General features: G+C 38.5%; 2 protein-coding genes across 6 annotated transcripts; both read left to right on the forward strand.

Moving 5' to 3' along the window:
* Window positions 1–1,092, forward strand: LOC103714297 (dof zinc finger protein DOF1.2-like). The gene has a single exon (XM_008801500.4). The coding sequence runs from the start codon at window positions 152–154 to the stop codon at window positions 947–949; it is 798 nt and encodes a 265-aa protein (XP_008799722.2). The 5' UTR covers window positions 1–151; the 3' UTR covers window positions 950–1,092.
* A 1,928-nt stretch (window positions 1,093–3,020) lies between these two features.
* Window positions 3,021–20,315, forward strand: LOC103714296. Of its 5 annotated transcripts, none has more exons than XM_008801495.3 (16): window positions 3,032–3,143; window positions 3,290–3,430; window positions 5,736–6,138; window positions 6,237–6,414; window positions 6,498–6,637; window positions 8,961–9,849; window positions 10,876–10,976; window positions 11,492–11,636; window positions 11,720–11,788; window positions 11,903–11,948; window positions 15,265–15,704; window positions 16,675–16,754; window positions 17,042–17,177; window positions 18,582–18,774; window positions 19,670–19,752; window positions 19,840–20,315. In XM_008801495.3, exons 2-16 carry the CDS (start codon window positions 3,331–3,333, stop codon window positions 19,945–19,947), a joined length of 3,111 nt encoding a protein of 1,036 aa, XP_008799717.1. In that variant the 5' UTR covers window positions 3,032–3,143; window positions 3,290–3,330; the 3' UTR covers window positions 19,948–20,315. The 5 variants fall into 5 exon arrangements, 4 of the variants coding, with proteins under 4 accessions (XP_008799717.1, XP_038989196.1, XP_038989197.1 ...); XM_039133268.1 differs by having other exon boundaries at window positions 3,038–3,430; window positions 19,840–19,958; window positions 20,032–20,315; XM_039133269.1 differs by having other exon boundaries at window positions 3,038–3,430; window positions 19,840–19,958; window positions 20,035–20,315.
* The last annotated feature ends 1,959 nt before the right edge of the window (window positions 20,316–22,274 follow it).

Here is a 22,274-nt window from a genome sequence, read left to right on the forward strand (position 1 = left end):
TATCTGAAGTAGCTCTCACGATCCACCCACTGTTTTATAACTTCTCTCCTTCATCTCCTCCTCCTCCTCCTCCTTCTCCTCTACTACTACTACTAGTACTACTACCTATAGATCTCTTCGTCCCGTATTAGCTGCGTTCACTCTTGCTTTGATGTTGTCTCGAGTGCTCCCTTACCCTCTTCGGAGGTCATTGGTGGCGCACCATAGCTGGAAGCCAGACAACGAGCTAGCACCAATTTGCCCCCGATGTGATTCCTCCAACACCAAGTTCTGCTACTACAACAACTACAGCTTAACGCAGCCTCGCTACTTCTGCAAAGGTTGCAGGAGGTATTGGACCAAAGGGGGAAACCTTCGGAATGTCCCCGTCGGCGGTGGGTGCCGAAAGAACCGGCGGGGGGTGTCTGCGAGGCCGCAAGCCAATCATCCTGCGTCCCAGAGCGATCTTAATTACGACAGCCATGGATTGCCGGATTCTTGTCGTTCCAACCATGCACAGCACGATGGCATGCCAGGGAGTTCCCATCATTCCAAGAACAGCGACCTTCCCCCTTCCGATGGATCCACGATGGACCTCGCGCTACCCGAACTACCGGGAGAAATCATGGACGAGCCTTTCGTCAGTGTGATGGAAGGTGCCACGAATTCGGCAATGAACCAAATGCCTGGCCAAGGATTGAATCAGCTTGGAGGCAGGGAGATCACGGAAACTCTATTTGAGAACCAAACATACGCAGACGACAGCAACTTCTCTCTGGATCCAGGCAGCTCTGAGTCAGTGGCATTCTCCTCGGAAGGAGGAGTTACTGGTTATGACATTCCTGTGTCAGATTGTTGGGTTGCCCCACCAACGTGTCCAGGATTCCAACCACTGCTTGAGGATGATTTGTTTCACCATCAAGATCTTGTGATTGGTGATTGGTACTCATTGGATCAGTTCTATAGCTAAGATTACTGATTTACACCTCTTTTGTATTTCTATCTATTAGTTATATTTTGGCACATTTACCATAACACGTACCACTACGCCATGTTAGGCAAAATTCTTGCTACTTCAAATAAAATGATGTGTGGTGCAGTAGGGTAGTCAAATTATGCGTGCAAAATCTTCTTCATGAAAAATTAAATTTTTGAGTCACTTTGAGGCTGTATGTTAAGTGTTGCATATGGACTCGAGGCCAGGGAGGGGATGTTGTCAAAAGGAATCACCAATGGTAGCGATGTGATAGTCATCAATTTCCCAAGAGAAAAAAAAAGGTCTTTTTTTTTTTTTGGTTTCTTTCTCCACGAAGCTGCCAAACTTCTCATCCTTTCTTTTCGTTTTCTTCTTCTTCTTTTTTTCCTTTCCATTTAGATGGAGTTCAGATCAATACTTCGTCTTTATCAAGACTCTCTCGATCTCATTCGAGCTTATGACCTCTATTTCTTCCCTCTTGAACCGAGTTTTCTTCCCCTGGTTTCCATGCTCTGATTTGCCATGATTGACCACTCATGCACTCCTGGTGCTTGGATCGACCACCCCGGAGATCAAATCAACCACTCCTCCACACCGACACTATGGTCAGCGGTTCCAGCGGCTGGTTGGTGGCTTCCAAGTCTCTATTTAAGCTACCAAGAGTGGAGTTAGGGAAAGGAAGAAGTAGAGGAAATCTGTGAAGCCGGAGGATGCTGTCCAAAAATATGTCCAATTTGGTGGGTCAGATACAAATGCAGCACAAAGGAATTGCAACCATCCGAAGTAATTAAGAAGTCTTTGGTAATCTACAAGTGTCCTTGAATTTAATGCTATGAATTAATTTTTAGCATTTTTTTTAAAAAAAAATCAGTGAATGTGTGATGCATGAACATGCTGCTAACTATTTTTGGATCAGATGATATTTCTTCTCTCCCCCCTAATTTTTATACAACAACCACATGAATCCCTTGCATGACATACAAAGTTTCGCCCATTCTCTTCATGTGTTATCTCACTAGGCATCCAAACATCACAAAGATGGAGAATTACAACGTGAGATAGGTGCAATATCCAAAAAGGCTACATTATTATACCGGGAGAACTAGCTGCTCTCTTTAGCGCTTGACCTAGTTTAAAACACCCATACAAATGATAGATCGGTTTTGAAATGTCGATGCAGGTGCATTTTCTACATTTAAGGTTATATTCAGCCATACTTGTATCATATATCCATGGAAATTGAGCCACTCCAATTCTCACTTGACCTAGTTTTAGACTTGCAAATGAACATTTGACCTAGTTTCGAATATAAACGTAGGTGCAATAAAAAAAAGGTAGTATTGAGTTAGACTTACATAGTACCCAATAATTTACCCACTCCTATTTACACTCAAACTAGTTTAAAATGCAGACATGAACACAATTTATTACAGGTTGGATTGATTCGGATTATATATATATGCAAATTTGATCTCAGTCATTTATGTCATGTCTGAATAATTCTGTGCCATGGTTAAACAAGTCAAGGAGAAGGTTAGTTTGTTTCATCGTATTCCAAGATTTGCATATGTATGGAACAAGTTTTGAGTTGGGATAAGGCCGCCCTAGATGTTTATCATGAAAACATTGGGTGCTTGAGATTGCTAGAACAACACTCTGGTGTGCCTGGAATGACTTGGGTGCATAGCCGTGCACTTATCATTGCTATTCACCAATGACTTTAAGACTCACGTGCACGAATTTTCATGCACCACTTACCCGAGTGGCCAATCCAATGAGCTTTTGTTATGGATATTCTTCACATGCTCCGAATCTTTTATCGGTAACGCTGCAGTCTCGCTGCCCTTCCTCTTCTAAGCCAGTATCTTTTTTGATTGGTCCCAGAGGAATCTACGTATTTCGCTGTGTCCGAGAACTTCGGGAACACCAGTTGGACGGCTTGATGCCCTCCCACACCTTGATCCACCTTCTTCAAGTAGAAATACTCCACGTGTCTCCAAGTCAAAACGCTACGACAGGAACAAGATATATCGCGTTCCGTTCCGCTTAGTGCCGTTACGTGAGCCATATCGGCTACGACGGGCATTTCGTCATTGGATACACGTGAAGACCGACGAGCTTTCCCCGCTTTCTTTCCCTCCCCGGCGTGAACGGAACGGCCCCTAACTCAAATCCTAATCTCCTCCGGGTATGGTTTCAAGAAAGATTGGTAGCCATTGTCCGATCTCTGGATTTTTTTCTTCGTTCGTCTTCGCTGGATCGATCGCCCTGTCCTCGGCGGAGAGGGATTCGCCTCGGAGAACGCTAATCGCGGAGGGTATTTCTCTTCTTTAGGGTTGGAGGAAGGGTGGAGGAGCGAGAGAGGGATCGACACTATGAGAACGATCGAGACGTTGCAAGATCTGATAGAAGAGGCCAAGGTTCGAACCGCCTGCTGGGCCATCTGCGTCTTTGCGATCACCTACTTCTTGTCGCGTAAGTAGTTCTCTTTTTCTTTTTGATTCCATGAAGGTATTGTTCTTTATACGTTTTGGAACAAGGAAATCTTGGGTTGGCCGGGACTGGACCTTGACCGTCTCTAGGTTTTGCATGGTTTATAGGGCTAACTCTGGAATTTGAAGTGAAAAAGATCGGGCTTCTGGTTCTTTTCTTTTCTCTTGTTTTTGCCCCTTGTCTATTTTTTGCGAATAATACAAAGAAATCAATTTATGCAAAGATTCTTGTCTTGATCAAAATTCGGAATTAAGTGAGTGCACGGAATTATACTGTGCAATAGCGGAAATAATTCCATGATTTGTCACAAGTTGCGAATAGCATAAAGCTGCATTGTCACAAGTTTGAAATAGTTCCAAGAATGCTTCTTTAACATTAGAAAATGTGTTTCTTGGGACTTTGATATGAATGTGCACTATACAAGTCACAGGTAATTCAAATGCATCTCTCGCTTAAAAAGAAGAAGGACAAACCTGATCTTGAGGTAATGTATACATGAATGTTTTGTTGGGGAGGATGGTAGCATCTCAAAAGGAATGGGAAAATGTAGCAAGGTAGCAGTGGTCTTAATTTGCAGCTCCTTTCTGCAAAGTGAGGTTGGGAGGCATGCAAGTTGTTTGCCAGTTAAAGGGGAAGGAAGGAGGGAGAGAAGGATGGGAAGAAAGAGAATGACCTTCAACAATAAATTAAAATAGTTTATGCCAAACTTTCTTTAGTATGATTTGTTTGAAATTCCCTGCTCATGTCAGTCACTTCATCATTTTCCTGAGCAGATACTTGGTGTTATGCCTAAAAAGTTTACTTCATCTTGTAGAATGAAGAATAATCTAACCTAGGTTTGCTTAGTGATGATCAATGAGACTTGACCAAATATGTCATGTAAGACCAACTTTTGGAACATCCTGGTGGCTTCTTGTCCTAGGTATAATGGACTTTGTCTTGCCAAAGAAAAAAAAATGTAGAAAATAAATTATAACATACAAAAACCGTGCAAACTTTCCTAACTCCATAGGGGCGTGCCTCCCCCCCCCCGGCCCCGGGCGCGCATGTTGATTCAAACCATCTCAAATTAAATAGTACTTGAAATGGATTAATAGAGGCATGTAAGCTTATGGAAAAAAGTATGCATACATTACTGATCAAATGGAAACAACTTAATACACTTTGCGTCTATATTCCTTGGCAATTCAATAAATTTTATAATCATGGAACCCACCCAAAGGTATGCACAGGTGTTTCTATTGACACAGCTGATTTGAAACACAATTCTAAGTAAATTACAAAGGTATGTGAAGCCTAAATTCTTTCTTTCCTCATTCAAATAGTTCATCATTTGAGCAGACTGTGTGATCAGATGGACTTGGTTGTTTCATATATTTGCTTCAATTGTGTGGCATTATAATTACATTCAGGTTTTATCCACTGGAAATCCAACTTTATGAGGTGAGCTATGGCTACATTTGTATGTATTCCAGTAGGCTTACTTTATATTTTAGATCCGATTAGTTCTTACATGGGATAAAAGTATTATAAAAATGTACCAAATTAAAGCACTATATGTATAACATATATACATGTATAAAAGTACCATATATAATATGTATACATAAGTACAAGTAGTATATACATATACTATGAGTTTATATGTTTTAGAAACTTTTTAGTAAATATTTAAAAACCTTTGGCATGTGAAGTATTTGTAGATTCCTGCAATGCTCCAGTGGTGTTTAAGGTACCTAAGCCTGGTTTTCTCTAATGGTGAAAATTTACTAGCCTGTAAACCAGAAGTTGGGGCAAGGAATCAAGCTTTCAGACTCTACAGGAGACATTGTCAACTTCACAAGAGGTGGGTGCATGCGTGCGCGCATGCATGCAGGCAGGTGCGTGGGTGTGTGTGCATGCATATCTGTGTGTGTCTGTGTCTTGTGAGTGCTCAAATGTATATTTTCTGTTCGTAAAACAACAAAATAATGATGTGTGGCCTTTTTTATTCTATTTTATCATGACACATGTGGTTGGGCACGCATGCATGCGTGTGAGTGCATGTGTCCATACATTTCTGTGTCTTGTGTTTGTGCATACAATTGTATATTTTTTGTCCATAAAGAACAAAATAATAATGATGCATGGCCTGGTTCATTCTATTTTATCATGTGCAATTGCTATTAGCTAGGATAATTACATATTCCTTTTTTCTCTTTTCACAACTGTTTCTTTATGGAATATGCCACAGAAACGTTTCTTGGTGTCAGTTTCGTCATTGGCCATCATCTCTTGTTTTTCACAGATACAAGTAAATCGATGTGGACAAATATCCCAATATCAATTCTTATACTTTCAGTCTTCCGCTTTCTATCTTATGAAGTGGAGATCCACTGGAGGGTGCATCCTGTCCGTAAGCAGACATATCTATCTCATTTGGAAAAGAAGCAGTTACATCTAGATGATTTTCATCTTTCTACTGTGCCACCTCCTTCAAAATGGAGGAGGAAAATTGATTCGCCCATTGTGGAGGCTGCCATTGAGGAATTCATTAACAAGATCTTGCAGGATTTTGTTGTAGATCTTTGGTATTCGTCTCTTACTCCTGACAAGGAGGCGCCGGAACTAATACGCACTATCATACTAGATGTACTTGTTGAAATATCAAGAAGAGTTAAGCAGATCAACCTTGTCGACTTGTTAACAAGGTGCTTTTGAATTACTTTTGAAGTCACCAATAAGCTTTCTATGTCTTAGTGATATAGTAGACATCTTTTGTTGGAAACAAATTCTTTTCATGTTCCAGGGACATGGTTGACTTGATTGGAAACCACCTAGATCTATACAGAAAATATCAATCAGAGATTGGCGTGGATGTTATGGGAACTCTTTCTTTTGAGGAAAGGGATGAAAGGTTAAAACACCATCTAACAGCTTCCAAGGAACTTCATCCAGCTCTGCTATCTCCGGAGTGTGAACACAAGGTGCAAAATTGATTATAGCTATCTCGTATGTTCTTGTATTGATTTCTTTATAGCATTGTAGGTTTATGTGTTGTTAAATCCAGGTTCTTCAACGTATTGTTGGAGGAGTTCTGGCAATAGTCTTGAGGCCACAGGAAGCTCAATGCCCATTAGTTCGCTGTTTCAGTAGAGAGCTGTTGACCTGCTTGGTTTTGCAACCTCTCATGAACTTTGCCAGTCCTGCGTAAGCTCTTTTTACTAACTAAACAACTCATCCATAGTTTAGTAATCTTGTTCCAAGTCATGTCCTCAAAAAATGTTGTACATCTTAAGAGAACTTATTGGTGATGTAGTCGGTATTATCGAAATTGCAAAAACTGGTTTTTTTAATTTTGGTCAGAAAAAGTGGAAATTGAAGCAGTAAAGGTAGTATAATATAATTCCGTACTGAAGTAGAAATTGAGGAAGAAAGGAGTTAAACAGACAAGCTAACCCAATGCTTGCTATGAACTCATGGCATGTTATCTATGCCTTTAAATTCTTAGTGATTGCCAAAGGAATAGTTGTTGAATGTTTTGTACATATGATGCTATCTCCGAATGATAGTAAATCTAATAATGAAAATTAAAAAAGCTATTGTAATTCGAATGATCCCACCTTAATTGCTAGAATTGGGGATGGGCGTGGGTGTTGGGAGGGGATATCTTAGAAACACTTGAAGTAAAGAAGCACTTAGCAAGTGGGTGAAGATTTGAGTGTCCGATGATTTTTTTGAATTAGGTAAATTACCCTAGGTAGAAGTTTCTTTCTACTGATGGTCCAACGAGTCCTAGGATTTTAATTGAATCATTTGAGGTCAGAATGATGTCACAGACATGTTAAACGAAGATTTGAGGAGGTTCCAGTAAGGCAAGGTGCTCTAATCCATATTAGATGGCTTAGGTAGAGGTGGGGAAGACAAGACCTTAGGTAGCATGTATGACATATGCGAAGAAGGAATTGAAAATGCTTACACTATGGCTGCAGCTAGCCCTTAATAGAAAATCATTAGCAAATGATGATTCATGAAGCTAAACCCAACTAGCTGAGCTAGGCTTGATGGAAAGTTGTGGTTATCAGGAATGCTTTTATCGTGGAGAGAGAGCGAATGAAACTACCCTTTCAGGTACTATTTAACAGTTAAAATAGAGCATGTTGATACAATCATCCTGAAAATGGATGAAAGATATGATGGCACCAAAAACCTTCCAAAAAAGATATTGAAGCATTAAGGTGCAGGCTGATTCCCATGCCAAGAAGTGGTAAATCATGTGAGCATCTAGTAAGCTATGCCCACTTCCATGAAAAAAATCTAATAAGCTAGCTTCGACCAAGGCACAGCCAAAACAAGATAACATAATTATGCTTGCCAATTGGGATGTCGGAAAGATTGATGTATTTCACATGGTGAGTCATTTAAATTGGTAGCTGCTGCTTAGAAAAATGATATCCAGCATCAATTCAATGTACACTGCTGGTAAGGTTGCGATTTAGGAAGGTCTAGGTATTGGGACCTATTTGGTTGAGGGTAGTAGTGCTGTTAAAGTAATTTTAGATTTAGACCTGAATTTTCTACAAATAAACAAGAAAGTTAATGTTTTTGAAGGAAAAAAGCAATGGATGACTAATATCAGGCCCAAAATTTAGGATTCTAGGGTCTAAACTGTTTTCTAAAAGGGGTTGTGATTAAACAAGCAAAATCAACTTTGCTGGTATTTTCTTGGGAAAATATGAACATGGGAAAAGAATAAAAGCAAGAAAATGAAATGATACGTATTGGCCTAATAACCTCTGCCTCATACTCAGGGCTTGAATGTCTCATTTCTTTGCAGCATCACATCACTAGAGAACAAGAAATTCTTTAAATCATCAGTTCTTATTAGTCAACCATCCAACTAAAAACAAATTCAAGACCAACCCTATTTATAAACTTCTAGAGCTGTTGGTTATGTAAGAGAATAAACTGAAAAAGGAATATCTCTAACATAGGCCTCTCCTCAATTAAGGTGATCGGCGGCCAGTATTCATTAAAGGACTGTCTGCTTGTGGGCCCTATAAAGGGCTGGTTGACTTTTTTTCTTGTATATTTTTCTTACAAAAATGAAAAAGCTTTAGAATGCACACATGGACTGAAGAGATATGTTTTCTTTTTATTTTTAGAACTCCTAAAGAAGGAATCCTGAGTTCTGATCACAGCCCTCTTTGTTACAATATCAATGTTGGCTACGTTTCCAAATAACAACTCTCAATATGACTAAGTATCACCTTAGACTCTTAGAGTTCTCTTTTGATTTTCAAACTATATAGAAGTCCAAAGTTCTGTAGTGTCACCTGTCGATGCTACAATGATATGAACAATAGGCCCTTTTATTATTTATTTTTCCTCCTCTTCATTTGATCTTCCTTTATTTTTCTTTCTTCTATTATTTATCTTGGCCGGTATGCACATTTTAACTGAGAGAAATTGCTCCTACATCAGAGGGTACCTTTACAAAACTATCTAAGTTAATCGCTATTTTTTTCTTCAGGTATATCAATGAGTTGATTGAGTATGTATTCCTTGCCAATCAAGATAACAGAAATGGAGAGTCGGACTCTGATAGGTCAACCAATGAAGCTATTCTTGTGCATGATCCTAAAGTTTCTGGAGGAAATACTCGGACTGCTCAGCCTGAGTTAAGAACTACAGCTTCTAACCAAGCAGGGGATTTGATAATGGCTAAAAGTGGTGGGGAAAAATCACTTGCTTGTTCTGAGCGTGTTCCTCAGAAAACATTACAGGAAAGTACTGGGCATCATATACCGCCTAGGGCAGCAGAATGGGCAGTGATACTGGATGCTGCTACAAAAAGAAGATCTGAGTTCCTTGCCCCTGAGAATCTTGAAAACTTGTGGACAAAAGGAAAAAACTACAAAAAGAAGATGGCCAATATTATGAAGGCAGGAACTTTGCTGGGTTCTGTGAATGCTGCACCGGGAAATAGACACACTACTGCTCATGCAGAAAACATGGGAAAGGGATTGTTGACCAATATGAACGAAAGTATTATAAATATAGATGATAAATATATGGTCCACCTAATGCAGGGACCCAATATTAATAGCCAATCAAATGTAGCAACAAAGAATGGGCCACATGTTTCCCAAGAGCTGGTTAGTGTGCAATCTAAAGAAAGGGGTCATTTTGGTGATGGAAGTGATGAAAATACCAGGAAAACTGTTAAAAGTGACAAAGGTCAGCTAAAGCGATCTAGCAGTACACCTGATATTGAAACAACATTCATGGGCAAAGGTGGTGAAACTTCTGGTTTCAAGGAGAACTATATTCTAAACATTAGCAAGCATAAGGAAGAGCAAAGCTCTGCATTGGTCTCCAAGAATGGAGGATCCTTCTATGTTCCAAAGATCAGGTGCCGGGTGAGAATTCATTGCCTTGATCTGTGTAAATTGTGCAGCTTTTATGGCTTCTTGCAGACTTGATTTGTTGCTTCTGTTAATCTGGATAGTTGGCAATTGATCTTTTATAGAAAGGTTTGAGTTGCTTCTTTTTTAATGTTTTGTTGTGCTTATCATATGACAGGCATAGTCCTTCATGTTCATAAACTGCGATGGGTCTGCCATCTGTGTTTTTTCTTTTGGTGTCTCACATACTAGATACATAGTGGCCCACTGGTCCTTAACTGACCTCCAATGTTTTGACACTGATTTATGCTTCAAATCTCATTAAATATGTTGCTTCTGGGGAGCTGGAAAGTATTCTAGAGTCTTGTGCTCCCATATGTTCTCTAGCAAGTATATGCTTGCCAACTTTGACAGCATCTGAGGTAGTAATTCTGCCTGCTGGTTCTAACTGTGGTTCACTTTCGTATACATGTGTTATTATGGTTTACATATGTATGATTTAGTATATATATGCATGCATATATGTACATACATATGCACATATCGTATATGCATGTATATATTTGCTTGCATGAGATTAACGAAGCTCTATTTGTTTTATGTCATATTTGATCTGCTGGATTTTTATTTTATTCACATGTATAATATGTTGGAGCATCCTTCTTTCGGATGCCGATATGCTTAGCTAGTTACATATTTTTCACAAATAAAGCCATCCTGCTGTTTAGTGGTTGAATAATTTAGTATCTGAACCCCTCATGGTTAAAAATGCAGCAAGCAAATAGGCGCAGTGACATGTCACTGTGGAGAGCTTACACCTCTGTTCTCTGCTAAATACTTGCTTATCTATGACATGTTTTCTACAGTATTTCTTGGTAAGTTATTTTTGCTTGTAAAAGGGAACACAATATGCAATCATATGGTGGAAATGTTGGTCAAACTAGCAAATATTTTTATAATCTTTCTATTTTTATCTTTTCTTTGCCAAACTTTAAATTACTTGTTCACAATGCTATATTTTTTGTTAAAACGTTTGTGCAGGTTGTTGGAGCATATTTTGCCAAAGTTGGATCTAAATCTTTTGCAGTTTATTCAATTGCTGTAACAGATGCAGAGAACAAGACCTGGTCTGTGAAAAGAAGGCATGCTTTTACCTAGACATCCTTGTAGGCTCTAGATATACATGCATCCATCACCATAAAAGAGAGGCATTCATCATATGCATGTTAATTTTTGTATTACTATTGTCTTTGACAGCTGAAGTCTCTGAATTTTATAGGTGTTTTGAGACTTTGCTTACATTAAATTTCTCTTTATATCTGTGCTCCACCTAATTGCAACTCTTCACCCTTTTCATTGATTGTGTTCAATAGATTCTATAAAGTAAAATAGAAGGTCATTTATAGTTTATTTTGTTGGCACATTGCTCCAAAACCTCAGTTCATAACAACCATGAAATTGAAAAGAAAATTTGTGTACACTCATATAATATTGTTCATAACATTTTTTTGGGAACAATCACAAGTGAATTTTATGTATTGTTAATTTGAAGAAAATTCTTACATGAGATCCATTAAAAGCAGAAACATTACTTGTCATGTAGTGATATGAATTTGTTGATTTTTCTATATTGATAATATTGTTTATTGGATTGCAGATACCGAAATTTTGAGCGGTTGCACCGGCATCTAAAAGATATACCTAATTATACATTACATTTGCCCCCAAAAAGGTTTCTTTCATCCAGTATCGATGATTATTTTGTGCACCAGCGGTGCATTCTTCTCGACAAATATTTGCATGTATGATTTTATGCTCTAGGTTGCGGCTCTTTTACTTGGTATTTGATCTGCCAGCTTGACATGTTTCTAGTTCATCTGGCCAGGATCTTCTGTCAATTGCCAATGTTGCGGAGCAACATGAAGTTTGGGACTTTTTAAGTGCTTCTTCGAAGGTATAAATTTTCTCAATACATATCTGAGGAAAGTTTTTTACTGTTAGTGGAAGATAGGAGACATCTTTAGACACTTTAATTCTCTAAGAAGTTGATCCTTTTTTTTGTTTGAAGAATTACTCTTTTGGAAAGTCAACCTCAGTGATGAAAACATTAGCAGGTACATAATTCTCAAACTCTCTTAGTTCTAGCAGCTAAGAAAAGTTTGATTTTGCCTTCACCATATTCTCAAACTAAGATCAAATTTATTAGTTTCTTCATTTCAAGTTTTTCATATGTTGTGATGGTAGAGACTGAACTATAGCCTTGCCAGTATTTTCAATAACTTGTATTTGCCCAACTGTTCTTTTTTCTAGCAATATGTACAAAACATTCTTCAATGCTATAACTCTTTGATGCTTATTTTGATACTAACTACACCATTTTGAGAGTGTTTTATTCATAGTCTGTTGTGTCGGTACCGGGCACTGGATCGATTGCCCGACGGCATGGGTCGGTACGGCCCGCGCCGTGCCGTGTTGGGCTTGCACCAACACAGTAGAGGAGGCGGGGGAGAGAAAAAGAGAGAGAGAAGGGGGAGAGAAAAAGTGAGAGAGAAGGGGGAGAGAGGGAAGGAGAGAGAAGGGGGGCGGAGGCTGGTGGAGGGCCGTCAGAGGCCGGCGCCCAAGCAGGAGGCAGAGGCCACAACCGTGTTCTTTGTTTCGTTAGAAACAGGAGCCCGGGCAGAGGCAAGCGATTGGCCGACTTCACTTAAAAATCATGAAAGTAAAAAGCGGCCAGACCCCTGTTTCGATCGAAATAGGGGACCCGGCCGCGACCTCTGCCTCCTGCCCGAGCTCCGACCTCCGACGGTCTCCGCCACCCTCCTTCTCTCCCTCCCTCCCTCCCTCCCCCGCTCGCTATCTCTTTTTCTCTCTTTTCTTCTCCTCCCTCTTCGGCAATTGGTTTTATTTCCGTTGTCGGAACCGTCTCGGTCTGCCACCGGGACAGCTTGGTACGACCGGAACTGCCGGTTCAGGACGATTCCGCCGACCCCGGTTTTATTAACCATGCTCAACATCATGATGGTTTGTCATTTTCACGTGTTATAACTAGAAACAATAGCTTTATCCTGATAAATTGGGATCAGTTTATTTCATAATTTGCTGTTAAGCATAGCTGATCTTTAGTCGAATATGTCTTCTATGACTGGAAGTTGGCATCCATTGTTCATAATTTTAAGCAGGCAAAGTTGATAAGTAGGAAATTGACTAAGTTGAAAAGTGAGATATAATTTACTTGATCGATCCAATGACTGCTTGGCACTGAACTCTGAGAAAATTAGGATAGTTGAGTGGCTTTAGCTCGCTAGAATATCATTATTATATGTTGATCTGCTACTAGGTTCCTTTATGATCAATCAGTAAAGTCGCTTTAGCTCTGTTGAACTTTAGTCCACCTATACCATTGCATGTTTGTAAAGGGACGCTTTTCAAGTATTTATTGATTTTGGCTAACCTTTATGGAAACATCGAACATGAATATGGAAAATGATCAAAGCCAGCTTAATGTGATTTGTACAGAAGATCCTTCCTTGTAAAAGAGTTCGTTAAGGACACAAATCTCCTATCCGCTGGCTCTTAAATTGATCCTATCAATTTTCTCCCTCCCACATATGTCACATACTTTGAGTCCACATTATCTACAAGTGCTCTTGTGAATGATTCTTCTAGTATCCTGGTGAAGTGCTAATGCAAATGCAATCAAATGATTCTTCCTTGTAAAAGAGTTTGTAAAAGATGGAGTGGATGCTTCACTTTTGACAATCATGTGGGCATCATGATGGCGCAGTATCCTTAGGATTTATAAGCAACTTTGGCTAGCAGATTTTTTGCTAATGCAATCAAATGTTGTAATTCAAGTGCTGTGATTATGGTTTTAAGTAGCCTGTTGCATTGTACAGTATCAAGTAGGACTTTCCTACAATGTCTCACTGGTAAGATACCCAGCTTAATCTTGTGGGGCACTGTATAAGCCAATTTTAATTGATGATCACTTCGTCTGAGACTTCTATCCTGCAACTCTTTCACTCAAACCCGATCTACCAAACATCTTGCGGACTTCTTTATGAAGATTTATATTACAATTAACTTTTTGTATTTGCCAGCATGCTGTTCATCCTTGCTCCACTGTCAGCTTAAGTGGGAATGCTATGTTGTCATATTACAGAATATTTTTTTTTCCAGAATAATGCGCAGATAGATTACCAGGTCATGCACGGTATTCACATGTTACAGGTGAAAACCACAGCATCAATATTTGTATTTATTGGGCTCACATCCTGAAAAGTAGATTACTTCATTGCTACCTTCCTAACATTTGCTTCTTAAGTTTTTTTAACAATCAGATGGATAATTTTGAAATCTTTGCTTTGTCCTGATCCTGGAAGTTAAGCGAATGGACATCTGCCTCAAAAATCATACATCTCAATCAATACTAAATTTCTGATTGCTTTATTGCTATCTTCCTAAGTTTTGCTCGTTAAGTTTCATTAACAATCAGATGGATAATTTGAAATCTTTGCATTGTCCCAAACCTGGGACAGTGCAAATGAATATCTACTTCAAAAATCATTCATCTCAAGCATTACTAAATTGCTGATTAGGATTTTTATTACTTGCATCCAGAAGCATTGCAATATTCTTATCTTGTTTAGCAACTTAACTGAGTTGCCATCTTGAAAGCATGAGTTGGGACCTGCTTCAGATAAAATTCTTCCGTAACATCACTCTGATCAATCCTTTTACAGACAACTGTGTTCCTACAGTGCTATATTCTCTTGGTCAATGCCCAGATACTAGAGTAGATCAATGGCTTATTTTATGGGTTATCCATTCATGCACATTTATTTTTGAAAAAAAACATGAATGAGCACCCACCACTGCTTTAGTCCACCAGGAATCCAAGTGAGATTACAATGATAGCTATATCTTTTGGCTTTATTTGTTAAGATGTAATATCCTAATTATATTTGCCTAGTTTTTCTCTGGAGTGACAGTCTCCTGTGGTTTTTGACATGTATAGAGTTGCACGTGAGCATGCTTGCGTGTATTCATACTTTAGTGGTCAGCAGATGCTCGGATCAAGAAAACCATTTACTACAGGGTGGTGTTATAACTTTCTTATTTGCAGGTTTAAAGTAGATAAGTCTGATAAACATCTTTCTATATGGTAGCCCAGTAAGCCGGATATGGTTGTCTCTGGTCATATCTCATGTTTACAGACATGCATCAGGGCCATAAATATTTCTAATATAATCTTCTTATATTTGCTCTAGGCAAATTACAACATTGTCTCCTGTATGCTTCAAAGCTGCCTGTCATGTTCCTCATTCTAATTCGACAAAATTTGGCAGTGTGTATCTTTAATTTGATGGCAGGTCCTGTCTATGTGTCATGTTCTTAGTTTACCTTAACCGGTTGACACCATTTCAACAGTGAATGTGGATGATGCTGTGGATGATATGGTTCGCCAATTTAGAGGGGTTTCAGATGGTCTACGGCGTGTTGTTGGCTCATCATCGTCTCATGCAAGTTCTCCCTTAAGAGCTGAAGAGAGCATGGCATTAGCATGCATTGAAGAAGAGACAAATAAGCTCAGTCCAAGCTATAGTAATATGGACACTTCCCATAGTTTGTCTGATGATGAAGCCCATGATGAAGACCAATCTTCTGCAGTAAATAATGGATGGCACTCTGATAATGAATTAAACTCCAAAGGTTTTCCACCTTGTGTTGTCAAGCGCATTGAGGAATCTTCAAATTTGGATTCTCAGAGAAGCCAACATTCAGATAAATTTCACAGACTTGCTTTAAATGACTCAAAAACTTTAGTAGCATCTGATATTTTTGAGGATCCGCTTGCAATGCCACCTGAGGTACGACTTGCTTGCAGTCTATTTTGACATATTATTTCTTCGTTATTACATTCGTGATTTATGTCACTTGGCTTCTTATATAGACACTTAATCGTAATACTCCTTAAAATTACTCATGTAAACCTGCTAATATGATAATTAGTTATTTGCTACTTGACCATTCAAGTGAAGGATTTGCTTAATAATATGATTTCGTTTTTTGCAAGACATTGATTGAAAACAAATTCATCATATAGATTGTTCATGTCTCGATTCAAATGCTTGAGAAATTTATGACAAAGTTAACATGCTTCCACATCCTGAAACTTGGATTTGTTGGCAGAAGTTAGTCATTTTCTTTGGATGTGTTATGCATTTGGGAAGTTGAATTGATGTTTCTGCATGCTATTCAAAAATACTCTTAAGTCTTTTTCATTCCATCTCCCTAATGATATATTCAGTAGTTCCCCACTTCTCACTTCCAGGGAAAAAAAAAACTTAAATCATGAATTCATTTGCCGTGCTATGTAGGGTGCTGTCCTATGATTCTTTTATTGGCTTCTGATCACTTTGAACTCATCCACAATTAACTTAAAATTATGGAAAAATACCATATTTCTATAGTCTTACATGGTATCCAAGTATCACATGGACCTGTTCCATAAAATGGGATCCAGCAACTTTTCCTGTTGATGTTGGAGAGTGATTTTGTGTAGGATAATGATATCAATGGATTTTTGGATAGGCTCATCTTTCGGCCAGAATCTCAGGAAGATGGACTTCCTATACTTCCTGGTATCTCCAATCTGAGGATTGTTTGATACCGACTGACCAAAAAGTAGAACTTTTGTAGAACTATATCCACTTGGTATCAATAACAAATTTCAGTATCTCAATGATTTTATGGATTTACTTATTCTTTTTACTTTTATGCCATGAAATTTAGTTGTTTTGACATTTTTCCTTATGTCTTCCTGTGGCTATTTTGCAGTGGACACCACCAAACATTAGTGTGCCGCTGTTGAGTCTAGTTGATAAGATATTCCAACTGAAACGGAGAGGTTGGCTGAGGTTTGTTATACATTGTATTTTTATCATTTCTTTCTTTTAGCGAGCATCCTTAAAATAACATTTTGCAATTTATTCCTGCATTTTATGCCTTGCCCATTGCTGTTGTGTTCAATTGAACTCTCAACTATTATGTTATCTAAGTAATAATGTTGTGTTTTGCAGCAATTCAATTCTAAAATGTTTTCAGCATCATTCTTTGCACAGACAGGATAAAATTATAAGTTTTATCATTTAGAACTACTACGAACATGATATTCACTTGGAATTTCATTTCCTATGTTCCGCAGAAGACAGGTCTTTTGGATTTCAAAACAGATTTTGCAGTTAATGATGAAAGATGCAATTGATGATTGGATCCTAAGGCAAATTTCTTGGCTCCGGAGGGATGATGTTATTGCACAAGGGATTCATTGGCTCCAAGATGTAAGTAGAGAATTGTATGTTTCTTCACCAAGTTTGCCAATAGAGTTCATTTATTTGAAGTAGCAACTTTATCTTTAACAATGCTCCCCCCAAGGCATACCTAAGCCCTTTGTTCGAGTGTCATAAATAAAAGTTCCTGGAAACAGTGTGATGCTTTTATTGTTTTTGACAATGGATTGGCGGCTCTCGAAAACAAGTTGCTATCAAAAGATACATGTTTTTAGATCGTATGAAACTTGTCTTCAATGAAGTAGATCGTGCTTATATGACATGAATTTCTGATGTGCTTGATTCCTATCTTTGTATCTTATCCTTTTTATGGTTAAATGCAATTATATTTATGCATTAAGGGTGTCTTGCTGCAATATATGCGATGAAATGCTGAATAAGTTGCATGACTTTTTATTGTGATTTGTGTTCGTGAAGGAATTCATATGCATCCAATCATCTACTAACAGGATGAATATTACCTGAAACAATATCATTATTGCATTTTTTAACACGGTACAAACATTACCTGCAATACATTATAGATGTGACATCGAACTGCTTACTAGTGCCATATCATTTAGAACATGATGTAAAATTTGCTTTCATAGCATACAAGATGGATCCTCTATCCATCTGTCATACCAAATAATGGTTTCACTTATGTAAAGCTACTGGCAGATTATTGCTACTGCCCCATTAGCCTGTTACTAGTCAAGGATTTGACTTGTGAACCAAGTGACTAAAGGTTGGTATGTTTTTGCTCATTATATTTCCCACTTTTCTAATTCTTGTAACATGTGCACTTAATTCTTAGGTTTAGTTATCATAGATTTTAGTAATCTTGTTAACACGTGATTCTGAGTTAGTGCATGTTATCTATTTTGCATGATTTTATAATACAAAGTTCAATAAAAACTATCTTATGTATTAGTAGATACAATAGTCAGGCCATGTAATCAATTCTGTAATTGTTTATGATTTGGGGTGCATAACAATGAAGAAATGAAAGTCATCTTTGCCAACATTATTGCTGCTGATTTCCATTTTGTTTGTGTCACAATTGCCTGTACAGTATTGTACTGTATACTCTTCTTGTAATGCCTTTCTGATTTGCTTTCTCCTTACCATTAGTCCGTTTTTACATTTCTCTGCTTTTCTTCAACGTGTTTTATCATATCATTTTGAGTAAGTCATTATATAACTTCTCTAAGGTGCCTTCTTGCAGAATAAAAAAAAAAAAATCTTAAACTTGTGTAAATACTTAGTGGTGAAAGTTCCATAGTGAATCATTGGAAGAAACATGCAAGTTTGCTATTTGCATATATCATCTAATTATCTCTGAAGTTTCACGATATCCTTTGTAAATAATGAATAATTCTGATTTATAAATATAATTGCTTTTACTCTAAGCAGGTTCTCTGGCCTAATGGTACATTCTTTATAAAGTTGGAGAGCAGTCAAGGGAATGTGGAAGACAGTCATTTTAGTCAGAAACCAACTCAAAGTGCCAGTCGGATATATGGTGATAAGGTGACCAGATCGAGCTCTTTCGAGCTGCAGCTTGAAGCAGCTCGCAGAGCAAGTGATGTTAAGAAAATGATACTTGGTGAGACTGTGTTCTTTTACAGATTCTGAATGTCGGTAAATGTGATTCATCTATCAGTTTCAGTGTTTCTTAGTAAGCATATAATAAGCATCACATATTTTCTGATCTGACCTATCTGCATGGCCCTGATAGTTTTTAGGCACTGATCCTGTTTCTGTATCTGCATTCATTCTCTAGGCATATGGTACCTAGTTTTCATATATAACTGATCAAAAGCCCAAAAAGCAACCAAAAAAAGAGAGAAAAAGATGCCATGCTAGCCATGAATTGGTTTGTGATTTCTACTGCCAAGTCATTCTTTTGTTTCCATGTGTGTTTTGAATGGACAGAACCACAACAGACAGAACAACTCTTGAAGTTGCATGCTACTGTAGGAAGACAACGTTTAACCCAATGAGTGCTGAGCTATTTTTAGACAGACAATATCAGAGTCTCCTCCGAGAGATTCTGGACCTGTCATGCAGCTCCTGCATTTATTTTGCGATATGGATGCTTGGAGCCTTCGACATATAATTTGTAGGTTGCTATATCAAATGTATAATATTTTAAGTCTTGGGAACATAATTTACCTCATGATGCAGTTTCATTGCTCAGTTTCTGTACTGGTTTTCGATGGATCAAATGGTTTTCGGCTTTTGCAGTTTCAACTTTCAATAATTTTGGTGGCTCTGGGATTGTTTCTAATCAAACTTATAAAGGAAGGCCAAAACTAAGGAAAGCATGAAATAAGACAAGAAAATAAATTAGATGTTTTTTTATTAAGAGTACAAATGTTTAAATTTATTGATTGGCGGTTTTATGCTGAGACAATAAAAATTACTTTAAAAACTATGCCTTTTTTTTGAAAAAAATATATGTTAAATTTTTAAGTGGCCCAATGGAATGCTTTTCTCAGGTGGAGCTCCAACTGCGTTAGTCAGCTTACTTGGGCATAGTCAATACAGGCATTGTGCGGAGGATATTTATTACTTTATCCAGGTCAGCTCATCTAAATATGCATATTTGAGTCCATGTGATCAGAGGTAAAACTGTTTTCTAATCGCTGGAAGCGTATTGTATCTGCAGTCTACTGTCTGTGTTAAGCAGCTTGCATATGGTATGTTGGAACTGGTGCTTATTTCAGTATTCCCAGAATTACGTGATTTAATACTAGATATACATCAGAAGGCCTGAAATCAGCCAGTGTAAGGAAAATATCATAGCGAGCTGGGTTTGTATATTCTTTCACCATGTGACATCTTCTGCACTTTCTTCCAGCAGTCATGAGCTTCAACCTTCTAAGACCTTCAAAGTCAATCAGCAGCATTTTTGAGCTCTCCCTTCTGGTCGACATTTTTGACAGGTCAGCATTCTGTTGGAGTTGAACTAAGAAATCTTGGATTTGGGAGTGATTTTCTATATTCCATTCAAAATGTACAGTTGTACACATTGAAAGCATGTATATTTATTAGCTGAGTTTAACCAAATGAATGAAAGTAGTTATATAAGATACTTACCAAATGAATGAAAGTAGTTATACAAGATATTTTTACATAAGTCAAGATACTCTCTACACCGGTGAAGTGGTTTGCTGTTATGGCTATTAGGTTTTATGTAATTCTTTTCATTGCATTTATTTCTTAGTGTTCCATCCATGAGTAGAGAGTAGAAGTCTATGCCTACCTTTCCTGGATATTTTGCTCTTCTTCCAGATTTCAAATCCCATAACCACTATATGATTGTACAACAAACAATGCCCTTGTTTGAGCATAGCACTTGCATGGAACTTTTCTAATGTGATCTCTAATAGATTTGATTCAGAATATTTTTCCAGTGCATTTGAGGGAAACTTGAAGGTAAAACATTGAGCAATGGCCATCATATGTTCATTTGCCTATCATGCAGATATGCTTAGTCTACCAAATCCAAATTTTACTAGGATAGCTGTAATAGATTCTCAATTATGATCAAACATTTGATATTGTTCTGATTGTGATGTTACTGAGCAAATTCTACGTTTTAAATGGACTGTAGTAGGACCATAAGCGGATGTTAGGATGCACCACCTTGTTGTACAATAATAGTATGCTGGAGTACCCAAATAAGATGAAATGGTTCCAAGGTAATCTGTGGAGCCCAATCATACTGTTGTTGAATCTCTTTCTAATTATGTCGGCTCCATCAGTAAAGATCTTATGCCCTATACGTTTTTCTTTTTTTCCTTTCTGGTCGAAGGGAGGCAAGCTTTGAATTCCTTACTTTCTCAAAAAGATACAACCCATGGCATTAACCTGTACATGGAGTGAAAGATCAAGGGAGAGATTATGTGCATCATTGGAAGCTGTTATACCAGAAACCCCCTGTCCGGCCGGCCAATCAGCTGGTTGCTTCCCTTCCCTGAATACATGATGCACAGTTAATTAGCCACCTTCAGCATGTACATCAGTTGGATCGCACCACTGAATTAACAGCATGAAGTTTTGCCTGAGGTACAGTGCAGGGAGGAATGCATTTTGAAGCAGCATGGGAATAACATGACCATAATGATCTCGGATGATAAAACCTATCCTTGTCCTATGATTAGTAGCAGCCCCATCAAAACTAACTCTAACCAAGACGGCGAACTTTGCTTTGAAAGTCAGTTTGGTTGCATAGTTTCTCTTCGCTGCAACAAATGGGTGCTCATGAGGGTTGTGTAAAGAATTCCTTCTTATGAAGCAGGGCTCGTTAACATTGATCTTTGATATATTTCAGTTACCTGATAGATGTTTTTGCTAATCCCTAGTCATTGCTTATTAGGCTTGCCTGCCATGCTTAGAGGGTATGCTGCTGCCTTCTTGGTAACTGTTGCTATTTTAAGTTCTCAATAAGCTCGAGTAGACTTTGACATTCTTGTTTCATTGGTGGAACAATTTGGACTTCTCCTTAAGTTTAACAAGTCGACAACTCACAGTGGCACATGCACTTGACCTACCAATACCTACCGTGCTGAGAATCAAATATCTCTGCTCTGCTTTGATTCTCTCTTTTTTTTCTTTTTTTTCTTTTTTTTTTTTTTTTTTGCTAGTGCGGGTCGATCATACCCGGCGAGAGCGGATAGACCCAATAAAGTCGAAAAATAAAATACCTCGGAGTGCCAAGGGCAACTCCCCATCACCAAGCCATAAGGTGTCTCCGGAGTGACAAGCTACAAACGCAGCTACCCAATCCGCAGCACCGTTACCTTCACGGAAAATATGCGTGGCCTGAAAAGCCCATCCATCCCTCGCCATGGCCCAGATGTCCCGGAGCAGGGGATGGTCACACCCGCCACCCCTCGGACCCCCCTGGATCCAACCAATAACGGTGGCTGAGTCGCCCTCCAGGATGATAGACCTAGCCCGTAGGACGCATCGGGCATAGCGAACGCCCGCCCAGGCTGCACTCAGCTCCGCACCTGGAACCGAAGTATCAAATAACTGCCTGCCACCAGCAGCCACGACCCTAGCAGACGGATCCCGAATAACAAAACCCGCGCCTCC

This window comes from Phoenix dactylifera, chromosome 14, assembly GCF_009389715.1.
Source record: "Phoenix dactylifera cultivar Barhee BC4 chromosome 14, palm_55x_up_171113_PBpolish2nd_filt_p, whole genome shotgun sequence".
Classification (NCBI taxonomy): Eukaryota; Viridiplantae; Streptophyta; class Magnoliopsida; order Arecales; family Arecaceae; genus Phoenix; species Phoenix dactylifera.